This window comes from Dermochelys coriacea, chromosome 6 (genome assembly GCF_009764565.3).
Source record: "Dermochelys coriacea isolate rDerCor1 chromosome 6, rDerCor1.pri.v4, whole genome shotgun sequence".
Classification (NCBI taxonomy): Eukaryota; Metazoa; Chordata; order Testudines; family Dermochelyidae; genus Dermochelys; species Dermochelys coriacea.
This window is the reverse complement of record NC_050073.1, coordinates 14080582-14107559: the sequence shown is the minus strand read 5'-3', so window position 1 is coordinate 14107559 and position 26978 is coordinate 14080582. Positions and strand designations below refer to the sequence as shown.

General features: G+C 47.6%; 1 protein-coding gene across 2 annotated transcripts in view; it reads right to left on the bottom strand.

The window, feature by feature from the left end:
* Positions 1-26978, bottom strand: part of SYT12 (synaptotagmin 12) — a 58542-nt gene that overhangs the window by 8817 nt on the left and 22747 nt on the right. For both annotated transcript variants that reach the window (XM_038407908.2, XM_038407909.2), the window contains 2 exons: positions 2092-2307; positions 499-619 (listed from right to left, as the gene is read on the bottom strand). In XM_038407908.2, the coding sequence (XP_038263836.1) occupies positions 499-619; positions 2092-2307 (337 nt within the window). The remainder of the gene's footprint in view (positions 1-498; positions 620-2091; positions 2308-26978) is intronic.

Here is a 26978-nt window from a genome sequence, read left to right as displayed (position 1 = left end):
TAGTATGCCTGGGGGTGACTTGAATAAACTCCCCATTCACCAGTGGCAGAACAGGCCCTTCCCATTTAACTACGGGACCCTTGGTGACTATAATGAGGCAACAGAAAAACAGTGCCTGTGAGCAATGCTGCCTCCTAGTGGCTGAGCAATACAGAGATTAAGTGCAGTGCTAGTGCAATGGGGCCCAGTCTCTATTCGGGACTATCATACTACAAACAGTAAACAACAACTGCCATCGCTAGCAGCTCTACATGATCTCCTTGACTCAAGGGCAAGAGGCCTGAGGTTTTGGAGCTCAAGTTCTGGGCTTCTCGTCTGAGCTCCCCAGAGCTACAGCTGATTTAACAGGCGTGAAGTGCCTGGACTCACTGCAGCACTTCCAGCACTAATGCAGCAGAGATGCACTCTGGGCAGCCGTGCTAGCAGGGAAAGCCGCAGGGCAGAGCTGCACACAGCTGGCCTCTGGTGGGAGCTGCTCTTTCATGGCCTCGCACTCACCTGCTGTCATTTTGCTGTTGGTCCACACGAGGTTTTTGGCTTTAACCACAACGACCGTTAGCCTCTCCGCTGTGGGTAGGTAACTAAGAGACAGCAAGATCTCTCCCACCGAGTCAACTGCCTGTAGGGCACGTAAGGCACCGTCACCCAACAGCAAACGTCAGCAGAAATGACTCATTCACAGACAAGAGGGGAAGGAGAAATAACTCTCTGGCAGGGAAAGTTTTTCCCTGAATGAGAGCAGAAACTAGCCAGAGTAGTTATAGCCTACAGAGACTGGCCTAGTGGTTAGAGGCGAGCATTGGGACTCAGGAGACCTGGGTTCAATTCTCTGCTCCAAACTGCCTGTGTGACCATGGGAAACTCACAGAGAGTTTGTCCATACTATGGGGTGGCTGGGTTACTGTAGCCCCCAGCGTAGATGTGCGTGACAATGGGAAAAAGCTGTAGTAACTTCACCTCCCAAGTGACAGTAGCTAGGTTGACAGAAGCAGTCTTTTATCAACCTACACTGGGGACTTAGGGTGGCAGAGCTACAGTGCTCAAGGGGGTGGACTTTTCACCTCCCTCAGAGCCTTAGCTATGTCGACCTAAGCTGTAAGTGTAGACAAGGTCTTAGTCTCTGTGTCTCAATTCTTGCAGATGGGGAAAATAGCACTTCTCTACCTCACAGGGGTGTGGCATGGATAACTACATGGAGGGCTATGAGGGGCTCAGATAATACAGTGCGGAAGCCACATAAGTACCTCAGAAAGATGGATGTCACACATGAAGATGACATCTAACTGTCATCAATGGTAGCAGAAGCAGAGGGAAACCCTGATCACGTCCCCCTATTCTCCTTGCTACCTTGCCCCATACTGGGAGAAACAGGGGTCACATTGATTAAATCAAAAGGCAGAGGGCTGGATTCTCACTGGTGTAAATGCTGACCCACACCAGCTGAGGGTCTGCCAGTGAATCTAGACGCAGAAAAGGAAACGCTATTTCACCTCACCTTGTGGAGGTCAATGAGACAAATATTTTCACTGCTTTTAAGAAGTCAAGGACTCTTAATGAACTGAGCTGGGCCTGAGCCAACACCAGAATCAAACACTTGAACACTTGGAAAATTTGGTTCTGGACCTCAGCTTTGGTGCTCTGGCTCCAAATAGCCAGAACAGCCATCTAAGCTGAGAAAAGGGTGCACATGCTTTGGGGTGTCAGCGGATGGCCTGCAGGGAGGAGGAGGGAATTGCTCCTCTCAGGTGAATCATTACACAGTTGGCGAGGTGCACTATGAGGGCAAGGGGCCGGGTTCACCTCACTCCACAGCAGGAAACGTTGGCCAGTGCCATGCCACTGAACAGGATGATATCCTAACCCGTTTCCCCCCATGTGCTTCAGCATCAGCTCTGGTTCCTAACCCAGCAGTAAAGATGAAATTCTTTCACACTTCATGCACTGGACGGCTCCCGCTGGGGAAGTAATCAAACCAGCACTGCCTGTAGCCTACCCAGTAAGTACAGAAAACACAGCGCTTATCTTTCCTGCCCCACTAACTCATTTTCAGGGAGCCCAGCTGGCACCAGCATGCAGAAGACAAGAGCTCACCTTGTTCATGTCCTGCAGATAGAGCCAAGCATTGAATGGGCGGCTGGCCAGATCCAAGTCCAACAGCTTCAGCTCTGCTACCCCGGTGCTGATGTTCCTCTCATCCTCATCAATGCCAAAGACAGAAAATCTCAAGCTGTTTTCCTCCAGCACAGACGGGTCCAAGGGGATGGAAAACTTCTCATCAAAGAAGACAGAAAAGGCAGTCCTTTGAATCTGCCGAGAGAAAGGAAGGTTCAACGCTATGGCTGCAGGAGATGAACGTGCTACTACAGAGAGTTACTTGGGGGAGGGTGTTTTCCTTTAAAGAGCCGCTGAAACCACCTGGAAAGCTCTGAAAAAGATTCCCTTCAAAGGCAGTAAGTTAGCAGTTTAGTAGATCTCTAAGTGGCCGGAACGGCAGGTTCAAATCCCACCAGGATTGATCCAACCCTTTGTGCTTCCAGGGTAGAGACATATAGAGCTTCATGCAGTTTACTGAGTGGGAGGATCTGCCCACACAAGACCTTAAGAACCAAGGTTCTCCTAGCTGTTGGCAGAAAGTCAGGGCAAAATTTACAAAAGGGCTATCCCCTGATGCTTGTTCTGCCAGCCCCACAGCTATCCCCCCACAACATGCTAGTTATGTGCTTACACTGCCATTGGTGACACCAGACATATCTGTGCTCTACTTCACAGGAAGCCATGAGGTTTAGGAAGTTCCTGTGTGTGAAGTGCTTCGATAAAAGGGGCTACAAAAGATAGGAAAGTCCTTGTGTGAGGTGCAGAATTAAAGCAAGTCACTGCACCTAAAGGATGGCTCCTTGTTCCAGATGGAGGACGGATGAAGGGCAAACATAGTACCTATCTTTAAAAAGGGGAACAAAAAGGATTCAGGGAATTATAGACCAGCCAGTCGAACTTTGTTACTTGGAAAAATACTGGAACAAATTATTAAAGAGTCAATTTGTACACACCTAGAGGACAATAGGGTGATAAGTAATAACCAACATGGATTTGTCAAGAATAAACCATGCCAACCCAACCTAGTTTCCTTCTTTAATGGGTTACTGGCCTAGTGGATAGGGGGAAAGCCACAGACACGATTTATCTGGAGAAACGTGGTCTAGATGAAATTACTATAAATTTGCACGACTGGTTGGAAACTGGGAGGATGTATCTCGTGGGGTCACAAATGGGTCTATTCTGGAGCCAGTACTATTCAATGTTTTCATTAATGACTTAGACAATGGAATGAAGAGCATGCTTATAAAATGTGCAGATGACACCACGATGAAGAAGGGGTTGCTAGCACTTCAGAGGACAGGATTAGAATTCAAAATAATCTTGATAAATTGGAGAATTGGTCTGAGATCGACAAGATGAAAGTCAATAAAGACAAGTGCAAATTACTACACTTAGGAAGGAAAAATCAAATGCACAGCTACAAAATGGGGAATAACTGGCCAGATAACAGACCTGCAAAAAAGGGTGTCAGAGTTATGGTGACTCACAAATTGATTACGAGTCAACAACGTGATGCAGTTGCAAAAAAAGACTAATATCATTTTGGGGTGTATTAACAGGAGTGTTGTATGTAAGAAACGGGAGGGAATTGTCCTGCTCTACTCGGCACTGGTAAGACCTCAGCTGGAGTACTGTGTCCAGTTTTTGGCACTACACTTTGAGAGAGATGTGAACAAATTGGAAAGGATCCAGAGGAGAGCAACAAAAATGATAAAAGATTTAGAAAATGTGATCTATGAGGAAAGGTTAAAAAATCTGAGCATGTAGCCCTGAGAAAAAAGGCTGAGGGGAGAACACAATAACAGTCTTCAAATACATTAAGGCTTGTTATAAAGAGACTGGTGATCAATTGTTCTCCATGTCTGCTGAAGGTAGTACAAGAAGGAATGGGCTTAATGTGCAGCAAGGGGGATTTAGGTTAGATATTAGAAAAAGCTTTCTAACTATAAGGATAGTTATGTACTGGCACAGGTTAGTGAGGGAGCTTGTGGAATCCCTACCATTGGAAATTTTTAAGAACAGGTTAGATAAACTCCTGTCAGGGATGGTCTAAGTTTACTTGGTCCCTCCTCAGCACAGGGGGCTGGACTAGATGACCTCTTGAGAACCCTTCCAGCCCTACATTTCTATGAAAAAACTGAGTTGGACTTGTAAGGCAGCTTGTCAGAGTTCCTTCCCCACTCTGAACTCTGGGGTACAGATGTGGGGACGCACATGAAAGACCCCCTAAGCTTATTCTTACCAGCTTAAGTTAAAACTTCCCCAAGGCACAGATTTCTTTCTTGCCTTGGGATCGCTGCCACCACCAAGTGATTTAACAAACAATCAGGGAAAGGACCACTTGGAGTCCTATTCCCCCCAAAATATTACCCAAAGCTTACACCCCCTTTCCTAGGGAAGGCTTGAGCATATATCCTCACCAGCTCATTACAAAGGGACTACAGACCCAAACCTTTGGGTCTTAGAACAATGGAAAAATCAGTCAGATTATTAAAAAGAAAAATTTTATTTAAAGAGAAAAGGTAAAAGAATCACCTCTGTAAACTTAGCCTAGTAGTTAACCTTACAAAGTATCAGAAAATTCAAAGTGCACAGAGGAACCCCTTTAGCCTTAGTTTCAAAGTTACAACAAAACAGGGATAAACTGCCCTCTAGCAAAGGGAAAATTCACAAGTTGAGAAAACAAAGATAAACTAATATGCCTTGCAAAAAGAAAAGGAGTACTTGTGGCACCTTAGAGACTAACAAATTTATTAGAGCATAAGCTTTCCTGAGCTACAGCTCACTTCATCGGATGCATTAATATGCCTTGCCTGGCTGTTACTTACAAGTCTGAAATATGAGAGACTTGTTCAGAAAGATTTGGAAAACATGGATTGATGTCCAGTCCCTCTTAGTTCCAAGAGCGAACGGCCACAGAAAAACAAAGAACCCAAAACAAAACCTCTCTCTTCCCCACAGATTTGAAAGTATCTTTTTTCCCAATTGGTTCCTTGGTCAGGTGCCAACCAGGTTACTTGAGCTTCTTAACCCCTTGCAGGTAAGGAAGAATTTTAGGCTGCCCTTATGGTTATGACACAGTTAAATAAGCAGATCAAGGTACATTAGGGCAGTGGCTCTCAACCTTTCCAGACCACTCTACCCCTTTCAGATTTGTCTTGTGAACTCCCAAGTTTCACCTCACTTAAAAACGACTTACTTACAAAATCAGACATAAAAATTAAAAAGTGTCTCAGCACACTAGTACTGAACAGTTGCTTCCTTTCTCATTTTTACCATAGAATTATAAAATAAGTCAACTGGAATATAAACACTGTACTTACATTTCAGTGTATAGTACATAGAGCAGTACAACGAAGTCATTATATGAAGTTTTAGTTTGTACAGACTTGGCTAGTGCTTTTTCTGTAGCCTGTTGTAAAAGTAGACAAATATCTAGATGAGTTGATGTACCCTCCTGGAAGACCTCTGCGTACCCCCAAGGGTATGTGTACCCCTGGTTGAGAACCACTGCCTTAGGGGAAAGAGGAGAGGGCTGAGACTCTTGGGACACAGCTTTTTAATTCTGTGACATGGGGCTGCGGTGAGTTTGTTCCATTAATGAGCTCTAGGTCGTCCCTAAATTCCTCATGTATAAGCATACTATGATTCCACAGGGCGAGAGCAAAATCACAAGCCTGTTCCATAGCAATAGCTGTCCCCATATCAGTGCAGAAATTTCTAAATAGGGCTGAAGGAAGCATTCCAGGGGAGAGCTGTTGACACAGGGAAGATTAGGGATTGCTGAGCTATCACTATTCCACAACTCCTGAAATGAGGCGGGGGAATGCAGTGTGAGGAGCACAGGCAGGCTCTGCACCAGCCTTCTCCCTCCGTGCGTGTGTTATGTGGAAGTTCTAGAGACACCAAGGCTTAAAGGAACCCTGGGAAGGGCAGTCAGAGAACACCACCAGCTGTGGTATTAACAAGTGACACCCTCCCCCCCCAAGCAGTGGGGCCTCTGGGGTAGGGGGAGGGAAGGAGTCTGTTGGATCCCTCCCCTCATTGCTGGTTCCCTCTCCATGTGACACCACAGCATGCACCATGCTAGCTGCCCCCGACCAGCCAGTGAACAGAGTGGAAGAGAGTTTGCTGACCTACTAGCACATCTTGTGAGGTGCTGAGCATCTTCACTGAAATCTGTGTGGGTTGTGGGTGCTCAGAAGCGGGCAGGATGCATGTGTGTGCAAGGAAACATGGGGATGTAGGGGCAGGAGGGAGGATAAATGGAGGGGGAATGGAAGGGGAGAAATGGGCCCCTCCCCACTAAAGTGCCATAATAGGATAACCTGTCAGACCAGCTGCAGAGGGTCAGACATGGCTCCTCAGAGTCTCTCAGTGCTACTTGGGGAGCAGAAGAATGGGTCCTGTGGTGAGAGCTCCCTCTGCCTCCCCCGTGCTCCCAAGGACACTTAGGACTGAACGATGGCTGTGCATGTGGGAGCATGTGGTGTTTGCCCGAGGCTGCTGCACTGGGCTAGCACCAGTGAAACCTGCCTGATAAAACAGAACCTTGGCCGGCGTTTCCTGCGTCCACTTCCATTCCCTGGGCTGCAGGAGACGTGATCCCTGTCTCATGGGGTTCCCCCCACTCCTCTAGTTACCCGCGTAAGCCATTCCAGGGGGGATTTGTCAATTGGGATTGGTCAAAAATTTGATGTTTTACTTTTTTCCCTTTTCTCTGCTTCCTGTCCTAAAGCAAGACCTGATCCGACATACCCTTATCCCCACCCATAGTTCTTCACTCATGAGAGTTGGCTTGAGAGACCACCCGTGTGAGTTTGCAGGTTCGGGCCCCTGTTGTGTAGCAGTGCTGTGCACTATTAAGCACCAGCCACCCTCCAGCCCAGAGGTGGCTGCATTTCAGTGGAAGGGAGAGAAATTCCAGGATTAGGGTTGCCAACTTTCTAATTGCACAAAACCAAACACCATAGCCCCACCTCTTCCCCGAGGCCCCTCCTCCTGCTCACTACATTCCCTCTCCCTCTGTGGCTCACTTTACCCCACCCTCACTCACTTTCACTGGGTTGGGGCAGAGGGTTGGGGTATGCAAGGGAGTGAGGGTTCTAACTGGGGTGTGGGGGCAGAAATGAGGGGTTCAAGTTACAGGAGGGGGCTCCAGACTGGGCAGGAGGTTGGGAGGGGGTGAGGGTTCCAGCTGGAGGTTTCAGGCTCTGGGGTGGGACCAGGGATGAGGGGTTTGAGGTGCAGGAGGGGGCTCCAGGATGTGGGAGGGGGCTCTGTGCTGGGGCAGGGGGTTGGGGTGCAGGAGGGGGTACGGGCTCCATCTGGGGGTGCAGGCTCTGGGGTGGGGCCAGGGATGAGGAGTTTGGGGTGCAGGAGGGGGGCTCAGGGTTGGGACCGGAGCTGGAGCGTGGGCTTACCTCTGGCGGCTCCCCGTCAGTGGTGCAGCAGGGGTCCTAAGGCAGGCTTCCTGCCAGTCCAGACTCCGTGCTGCGCCCTGGAAGTGGCCAGCAGGTCTGGCTCCTAGGTGGAGGTGCAGCAGGTGGTGGTGCGCGCTGCTCTCGCCTGCAGGTGCCGCTCCCGCAGCTCCCATTGGTCACGGTTCCCAGCCAATGGGATGCAGAGCCGGTGCTCGGGGTGGGGGCAGGGCGCAGAGCTGCCTGGTGCGCCTGCCGGCAACCTGCTGGCTGCTTACGGAGCACAGCGCGGAGCCAGGACAGGTAGGGACTAGCCTGCCTTAGCTCCGCAGCACCGCTGACCAGACTTCTAATGGCCGCGTCGGCGGTGCTGACTGGAGCTGCCAGGGTCCCTTTCCGACTGGGTGTTCCAGTCAAAAACCGGACATCTGGTCACCCTATCCTGGATGCCTGGGGTTGGCTGTCTGGGATCCTTCTGGAAGAAATCTGCTGTAGAACAGAAGATCTATTATGATGTATAAAGTTATTTATCACACAAGAAGCTGAGTTGTACCCAGTGCTGTATTATCTCGTTTCAGTAACTGCTTGGCTAATGGATTTTAATATCACACATTAAACTGAAAAGAAAAAGTAATTAGAAGAGGAAGCAAACTCGCAGCCAGCTCTTCAGCTGATGCAAGCCAGCCTCTCTCTCTGGTGAAGTCAATGGGGTTATTTCCACCAGCTGAGGATCTGGCCCCAGAAAGCCTGTGTCCCTGCGAGCCTCTCCTATGATTTTCTCTGGTGATGCCTCTGGGTTTCCTGTCTCTCCTTGTACTATTTATTTTCTGACTGCCTGGATATTGCTCCTCAGATTTGCAGTGCCATGGGGTGGCTCCCCAGCTGCAGTCTGCATGCCCCTGAGAGCACTATGATTCCCTGCCACATGCTCCCTTGGCCTCTCCAGAGAAAATTCTTCCCCGTCTCCACAGGGCAGGTTTACAGGAAACTCACACCTGCCCTCTGGGTAAAATCCATACAATTGGCTACTCCCTTCAGAATAAAGCCTTGGGCTCAGTATGCTGCCTGGAGTGCTCTCTGCACATTTACTCCTCAGAGCTCTGCGCTGACTCTCTTACAAGCCAGCTACTGAAGCAGTAACAGCCTCCAAATTGCTAATGGCCTGGAGGAGTTGATGGCCGGAGGCAGAGTGGTATTACCTCCAGCAGACGCCCGACTCAGAGGTCACTACAGCTCTTATAAACTAGAGCTGGGCCTGACCGAGTTCATGAGGTCTAACCTCCCTGCCCCCAGCTTTGTGGATGTTCACACCCGGATCAGTGCCCGCTCAGAACCTTGTGACTTATCGCTCGCTCTCTCTTTCTCTGTAAGTGGGCCAATCTGCAGTGCTAAAGGCCTGATTCTGCTCTCACATTAGGTTTACACTCCATTGAGTCCAATGAAGCCATCTCTGATTTTACACTCATGAAAATAAGAAGAGAGGCAGATCTTAACCCTGGCCGCCCCCAGACTGTGGAAGGTTGGGCTCAGATCGGATTCTGCACCCAAACTTAGCCGAAAGGAGGTCGTCCAGCAACCCAACAGAAAAGTTCTTCCCTGTTCCCTGCTGTTGAGTCTGGAGGGCTCCGAGTTGCCACTGATGCAGGCATCATAGCAATTAATGACCAATCTGCGATCCAGCAGGAAAACAGCGCTTCATTGCCAACAGGACAGGCTGTTTCTAACTGATCGCTGCAGCAGCTGCACTGAGAAAAGAAAAGGAGGACTTGTGGCACCTTAGAGACCGAATGCATCTGATGAAGTGAGCTGTAGCTCACGAAAGCTTATGCTCAAATAAATTTGTTAGTCTCTAAGGTTCCACAAGTCCTCCTGTTCTTTTTGTGAATACAGACTAACACGGCTGCTACTCTGAAACCTGCACTGAGAAAGCGTCTTGTATGAATCAGGACGGTTAGAGCTTTCTGTGAGAACATGAAGCCATAAAGCAAGCCCTTCCTGCTCCATCCCTGCCTGCTTTCTCTCAGTTCCAGTGTGCGTGGGAGGTTTGCGGCACAGAGGAGAAAGCCTGCAGTGCTAAGTCAAGGACGGGTGCACTGTCCCTGAAAGGCAACTGTTGTCCACTACAGGAAATCCCCTCCCACACTGGTGGGGAGGAACTCAGCTGAACAGGATTTGTGTTTCATTGGCTTCTACTTAACAGAGGCAAAAGATGCAGTTCTGGACCCAGCAGCAAGGTCGTTGGTGCAACAGCATCGTTTGTTAGCAGCAGAGCTCTCGCATGCATGGGATTTTGCCAGGTGGCCTTCCTTTCAGCTCAATCTGGCTGCTTGTTCCATGCTTCACAAATGAGACAGACTCCTCTGTTAATAGCCTGTTTAGGGGAAATTGTACTAAGGGGAAAGTGTACTAAGCAGGGAGCCTGGAAACGGAGGCCATGTCTCCCCTACAGCGGCATGGCTATGGCTGTGGGGCTGGGCTGATGTAGCGCCGTAGCATGGACACTTCCCACATAGACAGAAGGGGGTTTCCCATCAATGTAGTTAATCCACCTCTCCGAGAAGCAGTAGCTAGGTTGATGGAAGAATTCTTCTATCAATCTAGCCGTGTCTACGCTGGGGGTTAGGTTGACCTAACTGGTGCTTGGGGCACAACATTTTTCACAGACCTGAGCAATGTAGCTAGATCAGTCTAATTTTAAAGTGTAGACCAGGCCTGTGAGTTCTGGTCTCACCTCTATCTGCTGTTTACACTTCACTCGGTATAGAGCAAGGCCTTGTTACCTTCCGGAAGGCAGTCAAATAGCATCCTTGTATTTTACAAATCAGTTACATAAGATCTCACCAAACAAAGCTCAGAATAGAAACCAGGACTGTAATATAGCAGATGCTGAGGCTTTTAGCACCAAAGATCCCAGCTACCAGCCCCATCCCACGGAGCTGTGTTACAACAATGTCTGGAAATGAGGTCACTTTCTTCCTGAGGTGTCAGTTAGATTTTTCAACAGTCACGGGGTCTGGTTTTTGCAAACCTGACAGCTTAGATGCTTTGCTGTATTCATTCTGAGACAGGAACTAGAACCAAATGGCTGGCTGAAACACAGCTTATAAAAGGAGGACTCATTGCCTGACTGGGTCCCGGTTCTGCAGAGAGTTGATAGAGCACAGGGCGGCAGGGGAACTTCTTAGCCATCTCCCTCCCTGTCCAGTATTCTCCCACTGACCCCATTCCAAAGGAGGGTGAGGAAGTCCTGAGGGAAGAGAGGGATGAAAGCAGCTCTCTTAATAAACACTGACAAGTTTCAAGCCATCTGACCTTTGTTGTTGATTCAATGTGCACATTTCCCTGACAGCGGCGGGGGCCAGAATGCTGGTTTCACAGGCTCTGCACAGACACACACACATATAAGAAAGTTGGGGTGCTCCTACCAGCAGCTGCGGGCATTAGCTTCCAGCAGCCTGTGGGGTCTCCAGTGTAGTAATGCAAAGAAACTCCATTGAACAGATGGGTGAACCTGAAGATTCAGGTGAGATCTGGCTAAGCTGCCACAAGCGGAGTTGGGCAAACACCTTGGATCTGAAAATCCAGGGAGAAGGGACTCATCCAATCACAGGCTTTTTGCATCTGCTCAGGGCCAGAGGCTCGGCTGCTCTCGCTTCCTGCTCTGGAAGCACCAACAGGTACAAAACCCATAATTTTTTTTTTTTTTTTTAAAGTGAAACAAGATTTTTTGAACCCTCAAGATGGTTCAATTCAAGATTCAGCCAAAGCTTGAGGGGCTCCTGCTCCTGTCTGATCCAGTCCCCCATCCGTAATGGAAAGGGTTGACACCAGTGACCCTCCAGGTAGTTCAGTGCACCGCTGTGTGAGACCCTGAGTGCTTTTCCATATTCAGCAGCAAAGCAAGGTCCTAGGTAAGGGAGCACTCTGTATTATTTTCTAGCGACTTCTCTGGCAGACCCTAAACACAGCAATTCCACCGTAGCACACCCCAGACGTGCTGCATCTGCCAGCTAGTTATCATAATGGACCGTCATGTCTTGCCACGAGACATTTGAAAGGCAATTCCTCCCTCTTCACTCTCCCATCACATCTGGAGCACAGGGGCCTGCAAGAGTTAGCTACACTTGTGAGTTACAGCACAATAAAGGAGCCCCGGGTGCCCTAGCTCACTACCCATGCACATTGGCAAGGCACGCTCTGACTCCACAGTTACAGCGCTGCTGGTACTCCACCTCGGCGAATGGAATAACATTTGCTGTGCCCTCACTGGAGCGCTGTGGCGCCAGTGTGAATGAGGTGTTGCTTTACTACGCTCTGATTGGCCTCCGGAAACGTCCCATAATCCCCTTAAGTCAAGTGGCCACTCTTGTCATTGTTTGGAATCGGCTGTAGGAATGCGGAAATGCCCTTGAAAGCTCCATTTCTGACAGCCCGCTGCTTATCTGCTCCGAGACAAAGCAACCATTAGTGTGGAATGCTATGGGAGAGAGAGAGAGGCGAGGGGGGATCTGCTGCTGTCTGAACTTACAAGACAGCATGCTGACATGCTCTCAGCCCCCCCAAAACCCACTCTCTCTCCCCACATACACACAACACACTCCCTGTCACACACACTTCCATTTGAAAAGCATGTTGCAGCCACGCCAGTGCACTTGAGCTGTCAGTGTGGACAGACTGCAGCGCTTTCCTTACTGTGAGCTATGAAGGCTGGTTTAACTCAAAGCGCTCTACATCTGCAAGTGTAGCCATGCCCTTAATAACAACGCATGCGACTGGAGCCGTGCAGGGAAATGCTCCCTGCTCTGTCTTTGGGCTTCGCAATGTCATCACCAACAGTTACATTAACTTTCCCCAGCTGACTCCTACATTTACTCAGCCCCAGTTAGAAAAGCAGTAGGAGCCAGGCCCATTGGGCGGCACTTGTGTCATGGTGTGAGGGCTTGCATGCAATAGAAATGTAATGTCCAGATCACTCATGGTTGTTAAAGAAACCCTGGCCTTTTTCACAACCTAGGCATAAACCCTGGTGTCCTGGCTAAATTCCAAAGTACGTAACTGCATTGAGATGAATCCCGTAAGCATTCTACATGTAGTACTGCAGCGAATGGGCCTTGCCTGGTCACCCAATTCTCAGTACTCACATTTCCCACTGCTATTAATCTACTGACTCGGGAGAAAAATAGCAGCATAGATGTTTAGGCTCCCCACTCCCTGGGTTTCAGACCCTGGGCTCCCGCCCACGTGGGACACCTACACTGCTATTTTTAGCTGTCTAGCACAAGCCTCACGAGCCCATGACTTGGGCCTGACACTCGCTGCCATGGGTTTTTTACTGCAGCAATGATGTACCCTAAGGGACTTGTCCAGGGTCCCACATGGAGTCTGTGGGAGGAACTGAAGCAGCTCTTTTGTGTCCCATTGCCAAGCCTTGACCACAAAGCTATCCTTGCAGGGATTCAGGGGGAGCATGCAGCGGACTGGCCAATGGGACAGCGAAGCCCAGTAGCTTTTAAATGAACTGGTGCTTCAAAAGGAATCAGTCTCCTCGCCACACTCCAGCAGATTAGCTATTCCCCAAGGAATGCATGCAATCCCCCTGCTCACCGAAGGGCTCACACTCAGCACCCTCGCTCTGACATTCTCAAGACAGAGATGCCTCCTTCCCACGGCTTTCCTGCCCTCTCTCCTCCAAGGAGCGCCTCTAATGAGGGCTCTAGGGTTCAAGCTGTCATTGAAATACTATCGCATCTCTCCCTATTCCAGTTCTTTTGATGGTGTGACACAACCTCCCTGGGCACGCCGAAAAAACAGAATTAGGCTGAGAACATGGCAACAGTCTGAACTGAAGCGGGCATTAAAAATTCATCTCAGCAGCATGCTGCATTTGGAGGGACACCAAGAGGAATTGCGTAGTGCCAGTCCCAGCAGTATCATGGTGGTGGAATAGGGACAGTGGGTTCAGTGAGGAGCATAATGGATGCAAATCTTCACCTCACCTTCAAGCTGATTTTGAACCCGTCTGGAGGGGCAGAAAGTAATGTCATTAATTTCCTCCTCCCCTCCTGCTGTTCTGTATTTCTTCATTAGGGACACATTAAGAGCACAGGAATACCAAGAAAGCTGCTTTCATACCAAGAAAGCTCACCCAGAGAGAGGCAGGATCAGAACAGGGGTATGGAAATTAGGGAGAACTGGAGAATGCATGAGACCCATAGCTGTGTTGAGTAAAAAGTCAGAGATGAATGGAGGAAACTTTCCTCTCAACCCCGATACCCAGCCCAATTCTACAAAGCCAACAGTTTCCTAGCATCAGCTGGACGTGCACAAAGAGGCTGAGTTATAGTAGCACTGTCTACATGCAGAGTTAAGGATGCTCTCCCTCATTATAATTGTTTTTAATGTAGCTGTTGGATCCCAACTGTACTGGGGCTGGCACTGTCAGGAAAGACACTTTCTAACACACTGATGGACTATGTGTGAAACGATATGTTTACTTCAAGTGCACTTCAAGTTCAGCCACTAGAAGTTTCTGTTCACTTTATAGAGTTCCAAACAAGGAACGGCCCCTGGTAAACAAGAGAGACAGAGCTGTAACTCGAGTTGAATGGAAGCCTGTTTGAGTCTCAGTATTGCCAACCTCAAACATTCAAAAATCATGGTCAGGCCCACCCAAAATAAATAATGAGACTGGCTGAAAAATAATAGTTTTTCTTTGCCTTCTGGTTTCTAAGCTTTAAGGTACAACTCTAGCCATGTTTTCAGTTTTTTTCTCTGCAACTATGAATGGAAGAAATTTACTTTTTTATAAAAAAAAAAAAAAAGCAGAGATTCTAAGGTAGTTACAAGACTCCAGAAGCTGGGGCTTTAAGAAAAATATCAAACATCATCAGATTCATGATAAAATCACAACAGTGGGCAATACTTATATTTGCAGTTGTTTTCTAACTAAACACATCCTCTGTTTAAGACTGTGATTCCAGATAGCACAGCAGCGTGGTTATTGACCGTAATCAAACACTTCCCCCTTCTACTGCGAGCACCCATAGCTCTTGTTGACTTCAGTGGAAGCAGAGAGGTTATCATTTTTTGGGCTTATTATTCATACCTACATGACAAAACAGGCCTCATCACATCTGCTTTCCTTCCACCTTCCTAGCTGTGCTTGAAAGGAACACGGCCTGAAAGTGAGACTGAGAAATATGTTCAGGGGGATTTCTCTGCTTAGGTTCAGGTTTAGCTGTCTTAGAAACTTAAACCCACAGATAAAACTTTGAGGTTCTTAAAAGCTGATTTTCAGGCTTTTCCTCCTCCCTGTGGGCTTGTTAAGATTTTATAGTTAAGAGAATGTGCAGCTGCCTATTCTCTATGGAGAGGGCTTTAAAATTGCCCAGCCGGGCCAACTGAATGTCCTACCACCTCTAACTTAGCCGTGATGGAGGCACAGAACAAACTGAACAATATCTACCAAATCTGCTGGCATCTAACTCTGCCCCTTTTATGCACATGGAACTCTCCCATGACAGGCTTAATAACAACACTATTTGTCACAGTGTGCAGTCCAAGGGTGTTAATTACCTGAATAAATGTAACACTACTTATGTGTCGAGAACACTTAAGCAGTAAACGCACAACTGGAATCCAGCCCCACACCAGCCATCCAGCAAAGCAAAGCCAGCCTCGGCTCTTTCTTCAGATTGTACTTTTCATTGCCATCTTCAGTTTGGGTTTAAAAAGAGATAAAGTCAAAGTTCCCCCAAACCAGTGGCTCATCACATGGATGCAGATCAGGCACATCTGTTTCATAGCCAATGGTACAAAAGGGAGTGACATGGCCAGCATCATATCTGACTGCCCTAACCTGACGGATCAGGTACGCATTTTGCAGCTGGGTGAATTGGAGGTGGCCTTTCAACGTGAGATCAAGTGAGACTCGAAGCCATGACTATCAGGATTGTAGTGGAGCATCTTATCCACTCAGCCACCAGACTTTTTAAAAAGAGAGGCCTAGCATTTTGTGGGCACTCAGACTTCTCCCATGTGCAGGCAGGCTGGGGATTTCACGTAGCGAACATAAGAACGGCCATACTGGGTCAGACCAAAGGTCCATCTAGCCCAGTATCCTGTCTTCCGACAGTGGCCAATGCCTGGTGTCCCAGAGGGAATGAACAGAGCAGGTAATCATCACATGATCCATCCCCTGTCGCCCATTCCCAGCTTCTCGCAAAACTGAAGCTAGAGACACCATCTCTGGGAGCACTGGCTTGCTGGCTTAGGCCAAGCACACATACCTTTGAAATTCTGGGCCTGATTATTACATGTGAAATCTTTTCATTTCATAATTGGATTTGTTATTGTGAAAACCATAATTACATCTCTTGGTGGTAGGACTTAGTCTATAGCTTCAAGCTTAACCAACAATAAGGCATCATCATTATTAGACTATAACACTCACACCATTGTGTTTTATTGCATAATGGAATTGTTCCTGCCACACAGTGCCAGCCAGCACGGATAGAGCCTTTATTATTATTTACCATTATCTTGCCATAGTGCCTAGAGACCTCGGCCGCATCAGGAGAAAAAAAAAAAAACAAAAAAGAATGTAATGTGTCCTTAAAAATCAATTTTATCTAGTCTGAGACCACAAACACTAAAATGCCTTAATTGTACAGTTATTGCATGATATCACTTCAGGGCAGAGTTAAGGTGATTTGAGTGCCTGAACTGTGCCTGTAATGTTTGATTTTGGGAAATTATAACTACCTTATGATATTTTTTTTAACCCAGAATAACCTATATTCTCAACCTTAACGCCATCTGAATGCAGTTTTTTTGGTCTGTAAATAGGAAATGACAGTCGCTGCTCCAAAAAGCTTACAGTGTAAAAGCCAAGATATCGGAGGTGGATGAAACCAGTAAAGGGGAGGGGGGGAACCCAGGGTAACAAAAATAGGCTGTTTTAGCACAGACTGATTCATAGCCTATCAGTAGCTCTAATCTCAGCTCATCACCTGCCTAGCCTCTGCCCTACTGACATTATTGGGCTTGAGATGGGGAAACATGGTGACATGCTGATAACTTTTAAAGTCAGAAGGGACCATTATGATCATAGAGTTTGACCTCATGTATAACCTGGGCCATAGAATCTCACCCAGTGATTCCTGCATCAGTCCCATTAACTTGGGTAGAACTAGAGCAGATGATAGTTTATAGAAAGCCAACCAGTCTTGATATAAAGACTTCTGATTTAAAGACTCTCCTCATAACATGGTTTCCCCAGAGGAGTAGAAAGATTTTTGATGGGTGTGGTGCTTTATAGACCAGCAAGCCTAAGGGTTTGTCTATGCTGTCGGGTAATGTGCTCTGGGGGGGTGTGATTTCTAAACCACATTAACATGCTGCACGTTAACTGGGCCATGGAGACCCTGGTGATTTGCACTAAAGATTCTCTCATGTGCAGAAGTCACACCCCTCTAAAGCACATTACCCTACTACTATGTAGATAAGCCCCAAGTCAAACTCATTTCACATGGCGGGCCTGATCTGATACCTGCCACTTACCATGGGCCACATCCAGCAAAAGCTTAAATAGAAATAGCTAAAGATAAACCATGGTGGTGATTACTTGCATTCACCCTCTGACAGATTTTAAATTTCCTTTTCTTCGACTTGCCAGGTTGGGGTATCTATTCTCCAGTTGGCAGGTAAGCGCTTTTCCGTGCCATTTTCCCCTCACTCAGCCTTGTACCACCTTCTGCCAGACTTATTCCTCTCCAGAGCCTCTTCAATGTGACCATGTGGTTCTACACTTGTATGCAAGCTTTTGCTGCTACAAAGTCTGGACGACAGGGGTGTGATTTGTAGGACGCACCATGTGGATCTACTGGCGTGCACTAAATGTCCTTAGTGTGCATTGATGTAGACCTGTTTTTAGTCCAGGACCACATCAATGCACACTAGCAGGGTCTACATGGTGGAGTTAGAACACAACACATTGGTGCACCCTACAAATCACACCCCCTGTAGTGCAGACTCTGGGGTCATGAAACGATCCCAAAGATTCATGGGAAGTCCTGGGCCAGATGAAACTGTTCTGTGGGCCACACGTTTGATGCTCCTGCCCTAAGCATTACAGGTGTTACATATAAACGAGATATAGCTGACTATATTTGAGTATGGGTAGACTGTTAATATAAAGAGTGCCATCTTCAGGCGCACAAGAATACATGAAGTTGTTCATAAGTTTGTAAAACCCATAAAGTTGTTGTTATTGTGCAGTGCAAATGACTTCCAGATTACACAACTAGTCACTACGGACCCTCTGGAGTTTCCAGTGAGAAATGGCGAGTGACCTTTAAGAGGATAGAGACTGATCTTGTGCCACTGTGGAGTGTAATCTACTCACTGCAAATAGCTAAACTGAATGCAGTCCTCATGGCTGAAGTTTTGCACACACAAACACTGTGAAAACTCTGGTTCCCACAGTAACCATAATACTCTGCTTTTGCCATAGATAAACACAACGCTAAAGGAGCATGAGCCTCTTACTGATCATTACTCAACACAATGGGGTGACTGTCACTCTGCAAATATATGATGCTGTTTCTGGACTGCAGAAATAAACAAACACGTTGCAGGCTGCGCTGTTTTCGCCTCCCTTGAGCTTCTGGATAGATTTCTCAGGCACTAAGTATGCCCAGGGCTGCCAGACAGACAGGCGGCGTCACAGCTGGTGACCAGGGATATCCATCAGGGCTGCGTGAGCTGACAACGCTGATGCAACATGGCACTGGATGCCAAAAAAGTACTATGGCAGACACTGCCATTGGGGTGAGGGGAGATCACCTCACACACAGTGCAGTCCAGTGGATAAGGCTTTCATGCTGATTATTGTCACAGAAAGGGACAAGTAGCCAAAGGCTCATTAATGACCCTGCTTTCCCCTCCCACAAGGACAAAGGGGAAAGTGACCAATGACATGTTGATGGCAACTGATTGTGTGGAACAGAGGATGAATGAGGCCAGAGGCAGGCTCCGGGTGACAAACCACCACATTGCCTGCTGTAATCAGGGGAAGGGCAGAACCACAGAGGTGACATGTCTCCAGTATCATATGAGAGGAGTGTTAGGATATGTCTACAGAGCCCAGAAAACCAAATCCCACAGCAGTGAGTCTCAGAGCCTGGATCAACTGACTCAGGCTCATGGGGCTTGTACGCTGGGGCTAAAAGTAGCAGTGTAGACATTCCTGCTCAGGCTGGAGCCCAGGATCTGAGACCTGGCAAGAGGGGTGGGTCCTCAGGGTATGTCTATACTGTGATAAAAGAAGCACAGCATGGCCGCAGCTAGCCCAGATCAGCTGACCCAGGCTCACGGGGCTTGGGCTCAGAGAAAGCTATAAAGCTGCAATGTAAATGTTCAGCCTCAGCCTGGAGCTCAGCGTCTGAGACTCCACGTGTTTTTAATCTCAGTGTAGACGTATGCTCAGAGCCCCGGCTCCAGCCTAAGCAGGAACGTCTACACTGCTACTTTAGCCCCGTAGCGCAAGCCCTGCAAGCCTGAGTCAGTTGACCTGGCCAGTGAGACTCACTACCACAGGGCTGGTTTTACAGTGTAGATGCACCCTTAAGGCCTGAACATTCCTGTCTGAGTTCTACCATTTGGAGCTCTGTGATCAGGTGGTAATAAATCACCTTTGTTTGCACGTCTCCGCTCTCTGCACCCTTCCAGTTCCCACAGTCAGTCCGGGAAGCTGAGATCCTGCACACCATGATACCTACCACTGGACAGCTGCCTCTTGTAAAATCCTCCCTGTTGCTTCATTTAGCTGATGTACAGCATGCTCCACTGATTGTCCTGTAGCATAACAGGACACTGCTGGGTTATGATCCCCTAAGCATGGGTAGGCTCTGGGGGTGTATCTACATTGCAATTACAAGCCCATGGCTGGCCTGTGCCAGCTGACTTGGGCTAAGCGGTATAGATGTTCCAGCTTGGGCTGCAGCCTGTGCTCTGGGACCTCCCACCTCCAGCCTGAGCTCAAACGCCTACACTGCAATTAAACAGCCCTTGAGCCAGAGCCCTGCGAGCCTGAGTCAATGGCACGGGCCAGCCACAGATGTCTAATTGTAGTGTGGACATACCTTTGCACACAGACAGAGAACACATGGATTTCGATGGGGCTCTGTGGTATTGCCAACCCCAAGCATTCAAAACTCATGAGATCATTACAAATAATTAATTTGAGATTCTTGTTCTTTGTCCAGATTCTGAGCCTTTAGGATGCTCTAGACTCACATTTCCTAGCTTTTCTCTGCAATTGTGAGGGCTAGAAACTTCCTGTTTCTTTAAACGAAAGCTCAGGTTCTCCTCTAACCACATGAATCCGGGAACTGGAGCTCAAAGAAAAACACCAGATATTGACAGACTTATCTTGAGTTGAGAACACTGGGTCTGCTTCTGCAAAGCCTATTGCAACATCCGGGTCTTAGACAGCTGCTGCCTGCCACCCAATGGCCCTATGCTTCCCCATGGGTTATGAGCAACTCCCACTGAGGTCAATGGGAGATCTGGGCATTCTCTGGGGGAAAGATGGGCTCTCAAAATGACTCCACTACATCAATGGTGGAGTGATCCCTGTATAAATATCTACAGTTGCTACAGTTTTGGGGGATCTATGAATTGAAAGATACTATATAAATATTAATTTTTTTCAAGTGACTACAGAACACTACAGAAAAGAGACTAATGCGTCTTCATTACTTGTCTCAGGCCAGTATGCGACTATAAATAGTGTTAGTGAATTGTAAATAGACTCAATAAATAATAACTACAGCGCATAAATTCAGAGAGCCTGGTCTTTGTGCTGAAAATTATTCTTAAAAGGGCACTGTCAAAATATCTTAAACTTGCTGGAGTATTTTACACAGATATCTTCGGAAGCCAAAATTTACTACCTACTAAGATGATTTTTCTTCTTTTGTTCATTGAATTTCCAGATAAACAATTTGGTGAGGCCAGAGCTAGAGTCATAAATATATGGCAGTTAGTTCCAAACAACATTATACTTATACCACTGTAGTTAAAAAAACCTCCCAAACCACCAAATGTTTGAGAGCTTGGAAATTTGGAGATAAGGTTCCACAAAGACAACCTTAACTCTGACTCTGTAATTTAGGGTTGCCAACCCTTCAGGATTGTTCTGGAGCCTCCAGGAATTAAAAATTAATCTTTAATTAAAGATTATGTCATGTGATGAAACTTCCAGGAATATGCCCACTCAAAATTGGCAACCCTACTGTAACCCTGCCCCTGCCCACCCAATGTGGATATTGGTACATTGTAAATGAAGCTAGTGAGTAAATGTTGGTGAAAACAAAATGTCAGCAAAAACAATAATTTGTGACAATGTTTGCATTCCTCCCTTCCCTCCCCACTGGTTCTGAGCCTTTCCAATCATAAGTAGCTGGGCCTACAAACTGAAAATATAACATTCTGCATGTGGACCTTGCAGCGGAATAAGTGGAACTTGAGAAAGAGGATCACGTTTCTAGAGGGATGAGGGTGGTGAAGGACCAGGGGCTCTGGAAGGCAAGAGGGAGACAAGTTGTAGCGGGACAAATAGTAGAGATTCAGCATGGGACACTGGTCTCTCACATTCAGTAAAGTTGGGTTTCCTGCATCTCTGCCTGCTACAAACCAGGCTTCAGTGTGTCCTGGTGTGGTGCTCAGGCATCTACCGCCAGTTTGTAAAGAGAAGACAGGAAAATGTCGTCCGACGGGAAGGAGGGATGAAGTGCAGCAGATACACGGGGGTTCTAGTCTGTGTAGATGTAGATTGAGTTCTCCAGCTCAGGCTGTGAGGGGCTTTGTTTTATAGGCCTGATCCAAAGCTCATTGACAGGAGCAGACAGGTTCCCAGTGACCTCCTATCTGGCTTAAAGGAGACAGATTGGGGCGTTTTGCCATGAGCTGGACAAAGTTCCACCTCTTGGAATCAGTTCATATCTTTAAACTAGTTGCAATGATAAGAAGACTTCTTTTTTAAGCTAAAGCTTAGTGGGGCACGACTGTTTACAGGGTCAGTCATCAACATATGGCAGGACTGGACAGGACATTCAGGGTGTCCAACTTGGATAGCGAATAACTCCAGAATTAACCATGCAACCTGCCTTAAGTACTCAAACTCTCCTCACTGAGGACAACTGAATAAGGCAAAGCTGGGGTGTCTAGGCCAGAGACAAAAGCATCACATGCCTTTTCCAAAAATGAACCAACTCTCTCCAACTTCACTGCCTCCAACTAACCTCAAACTTTGCAACAGAAAGCAGCAAAACACAACCCCCAACCAAAGAAACCAAGCTGGCTAGAGAAGAATCATGAGACATGTTGAATATTAAGGACTTCTTTTACTGAGGAACTTAGAGGATATGGTCAAAAATCAGGTTTAGAATGGAAAGCTCTTTGCCACCTTAACAAGTGGCTTTGCAATGTGGGACTGAAATTCTCAGAGCAATGGGGTAGGAAGCTTTTCAGTTGTAGGGCCCTAATCCTGCAATAGCTGGAAACCTGCAAAAGACTCCATGTGGGTGGTGTCCTGCACCGGTATGGAGCCCCACTGACTTCATTGGCAGGGCCATAGGGGTTCACTTGCATGGAAACCTTTGGGGGATCAGGGCCTTGGTGACTGGTTCAAATCCAGCCCAGAATGGCAATGATCAGTCATTAACTTCTGACCATTGTTCTATGTAGCCTTTGCTGTATGAATTAGTGATTTCAGTTTGGTCTCTGCTGGGCAGGACTCCATGGCACAAAAGCCACCATCTTAACTGGTATTAATTGGCACCCTTGTAGGCCGCCTCAGCGGAGAGGCCAGGAATTGAATGATCCTGGGGACTGCAGGGTGTGTCTCCAGGTAAAAGCAAAGGCAGCTTGGGATGGGACTGGGGGAGAAGCAAGCAAGCAAGCAAACACGGCTGTCCCTGCTCCATGGCAGAACGAGACTGGAGTGTCTCAAGCTGGCCACCTAGCGTCATTTACCAGAAATGGATTTATTTAAAAATTACCCCCTCAAAAAATTAAAAGGAATAAGAGACATTATGGGCAAGATCATCAGGAACTCACCACTATAGTGAAAGGATAGTAGTGTGGTTTGGGCCCTGGCCTAAGACTTGGAAGACCTGGGTTCAATTCCCTGCTCTGACAGAGATTTTTCTGTGACCTTGGGCAAGTCACTTAGTCTCTCTGTGCCTCAGTTTCCCATCTGTACAATAGCCCCGTGTTAGCTCATAGGGGTGATTTAAAAGATTGTGAAGTGCTTTGAGATGTACTGATGAAAAGTGCTATACAAGAGCTAGGTATCTCTATTAATTGGAGCCAGATTTTGCAAAGAGCTCAGCAGGGAGGGTCTGGTCCCAGTTGTGAGTGCTGAGCACTGCAAATCTAGCATTGTGTTTTCCTTATCTCATGGCTAATTAAAAGGAAACTGTGGAGCAGTGAGGAGATTTAGGAAGGGGAAGATGTGAAAAACCACACAGTAGGATCCAAGCTGTCCCTGTGGGATGTCATTTTAGTTCCTCATTTGTTGAAACGGTCTGAATCTTTTGGCCCTGGCTCGTGCTCATGGAGTTAAATTGGGATGTCGACATATATAAATTGATATACGTCAAGGCTGAGCAGAACGGCATGACTGCACGTGCAAATGTGAAATATGCCTGCATGTTCCTTTGAGCTGCTCAGAGAGACTTGCCTCCTACATGATACACACAGAGCCCGTCGGGATCACCAGCTGGAGGAACGTCCCATTTACAGAAATTACACGCAACTTCCAGTCCAGTTTCCTCAAACTTTTAATTGTCTTCACGTTTTCCATATCTAGCCTCCCAGGGGCTTCCCCCTCCCTGGCCACACTCAAATTAGCTTGTCCAGAAACCAAGCACAAACACCACACAATGCTGCTGGAAGCGGACAGCCATTTCCAAGAGGACAGAGGTGGACAGGACAGGCAAGAGCAAGCCACATGCAACAGAAGGAGGAATAGAATGGATGGTGGTTGGCACCAATGCTTAGCCTTTACTCTCTGAGCTACCAGGTAGCTGCCCCAGCATACCTATCACTGATGATCCACAGAGTGCCCCAGGCCAGTGGATTTAGGGGGGAGGGTGGCCCTCTGAGTACAAAACTGGGAAACGTGTTATTTATTTCTAGCAAATCTAAGCCACTAGTAATAAAACACAAACCAACCCCTCCATACCTTGTCAACAGTTAGGTAGTTGGTGTGCTGAGAAAATTGTCTAACATGCTGATCTGTATTATCTCATTGTCTCCTCGTGCTTCCCCACCTGTCATCTCTTGTCTTACACTTCTATTGTAAGCTGCTTGGGGCATGGACTCTGCTTTTTGTTCTGCTTGTAAAGCACCCAGCACAATGAGGTCCTGGTTAAGGACTGGGACCCTGGGGTAACACACACAAATATAGCAACAACAAATCACATACAAAAATCTTATAGAAACTAAAACTTTATATATGATCAAATAATGACTAACTACATCTTTTTTCGTCCTCTCTCCTCTCCCTATTCTCCATCTTCAAGGCCTCTTTTTTTCAAGTCTTTTCCACATTCTGGATTTTCCCCACCCACGTTTCTCTATCCTTTGGCATCATTTGTTCGTGTTTCAGTTTGGCTTTTCCCCCCTCAAATGCCTGGATATAGCAAAACACGTAGGTAGGTGGCTAACTTTAAGCATGTGAGCAATTCCACTGACTTTCAACAGGAAGACTCATATGCTTCAGGCTAAGCACATGCTGGGTCCCAACCTAATCACCTCTCTTAGTTTTCTTAACTGATCTGACCTGTCTCCCACAGTCTCCCTTTCCCTTTAATATTCTTCCTTTCACTCGCCTTCCTCCCCACCATTAGCCATCTCCCCCTCCATTCTGGGCATAGAAATACAACCAGCAGTGAACAGAGGGATAACCAAAATCAGACCAGCCAATGCTATGGGTTTGCCCCACAGACTATACGCTTATAGACTTCCTTTGGGGAAGTCTGCACCTGATTCACTGCCCTGCCCTATTCCCTTGCCTGCCTCCTGGAAAGGGCAGCAAATCAGAGCAGCTGCATGTGCAGAGGAGCAGGTCAGTCTCCCAATATTTGCAGGTGGGAGTGCTCCTGTCACAATCAGTTTTCCCTGGGTACTCCGAGCCAGCTGGAGAGCACCGGCAGGCTCCTAGGGGTGGGATAAAAGGTCTTGGTCAGTAATAAGGGCTATGAAGTACATGAAACAGAGACAAGATCTGAGGCCATGGTCTCCTTCTCAAAGCATTTTCCCACAGGCTACAGCACATTTGGTGGAAGTCTGTCACTCCTCTCCTTCCCTGCCTTTGTGATGCAGTGAAACAGGCAGCCTGATTCAGCCAGAGTGGAATGTCCTGCAAAATCCAGGATGCTTGAATTGTCCAGACAAGGTTCTCTCCTGCTTTACAGACATGAGTTAGTACAGTGCCCCTGGGAGGTGGGTCTGTATCAGGACCCCTGCTGTAAGATGAAGAACGTGAGTTACAGGGAGGATATGTGCCTTGTCTAAGGCTAGAGAGCAAGTCATTAGCAGAGCTGGGAAAGGCACTCAGGAGTCCGAACTCCCCGCTCTATTGCTTTTGCCAGGAGACAGCACCTCCCAGGTCCCTTTGCATATTGCTCACAGACCTGCTTCCCAAGAGCTAGAAGGGCATGCCTGCAGCTCATTGACTAGGGAAGCGATTGAAATAAAATTCTCTTTACAGTGCTTTCCATCTCATAGAACAGACTTAATTGCTCCCATTACAGTTAGTAAATTGACAGATGGAATCACAAGCAACTTCCAAGGAAGAAGCTTCTGAATTATAACTGGGTCTGCCCGGAGCTTCCCATGCCCCAGTGGAGGTTTCTTTCGGGATTAATCCATTACTCACCACTGACGCAGCTGGGGAGAAACGGAAGGGCTAGTGCTGAGGATTGGGGAGGAGAATATTCCACTGGATCCCAGCCAGCAGCTCACAGCAGACATACCCAGTGCATTGCATGGTGCTGCATCTACCTCCCAGCTCACTGTGGCACATCAGGGGGCCTTATCCAAGCGAAATCAATGGGAGTCTTTCCATTGACTTCAGTGGGCACTGGCTCAGGTGCTAAGTCAGCTACGAAGCAGGGAATGGAACAGAACAAGCCACTTGGACTGAGGAGTAGTGCCCGGCCATCCACTCCCCTCATACAATTCTGCTGACAATGCCTTTGCAGCCATGGGGCCAAATTCTTTGCTGGCAGAAGCCGGTGTGATTCCATTGACTCGAATGGTGTTTTGCCTGCTAATGACAGGGCTGAATATGGCCCATGGATGTAGCTGGGCTGCATCCCTATAGCCTGACTCCCCACTCACACTGCATGACCGCCCCAAAGGTGTGAGTGGCCTGGCAAGAACAAACACCCAGGAAAATGCTCATCGGGGGCACCCGGCAATAGCCGCTCATCTTCCTGCAGCTGCTCAGCATTCCAGAACTGGACCTGAAATCCGCAGGCACGGACACACTGTCAAACACACGCTGGAGATGGCAAGAGCTGGACTGGTCAGCTCAGCCCAGGAGCATCCGAGCACGGGACCCTGTCTGCATGGGAAGAGTTCTTGCCTTCAGCAGGCTTTTGAATTAAAGCCCTCGAAAGGTTTCCTCCCTTTGCTGTCAGTTAACAGCCATTTTACCATATTGAGCTGACAGGGAATTACAGGTAATGCCCATCCCTCATTCCTATTAGGGGATCTTGGCCCTCTCAGCCAACAATGCAGAGTTATTCCCTAAAGATGACGGCTGTTGTTTAGATTATGGTAACATTTAGAGGCCCAGCCGGGATCAGAGCCCCACTGTGCTGGGTACTGCGAACACACATAGTAAGAGACAGTCCCTGCCCTGACGAGTGTATAGTCTAAACAGACAGGACAGACAAAGGAAGCACTATTAACCCCATGATAAATATAGGGAACTAGGCACAGGGATTAAGCCACTTGCCCAGTGTCACACCAGAAGCCTGTGGCAGAATCAGGAACCGAACACGGATTTTAATTTGTTCCAGGTCAGCGCCTCAAGCCACAGGACCAGCCTTCATCTCTCAACAGTTATTACACACTTTTCTTATGCACACAGTCTCATGCCTCATAAACAAGTGTGACACGAGTCATCAGTTGTCTACAACAGCCCATGATAGCCCTGAAGTAAACTGATCCACCTCGCGCTTGGAAGGACAGACTCCACATCTAAGGAGGGGGCTGGAAAACACTAGTACAAGTGCCCCAGGAACTGACCAATGCCTAGTGCTTGCCTGTATCTAAATAGGAAGGAAGGAAGCCCATGCGAGAGGAATCATGCAATGTGTGCTCAGCATTTGTTTGATAAAAGTGATCCCCAGAACAAACCGATCATACTCTAAGTTCACA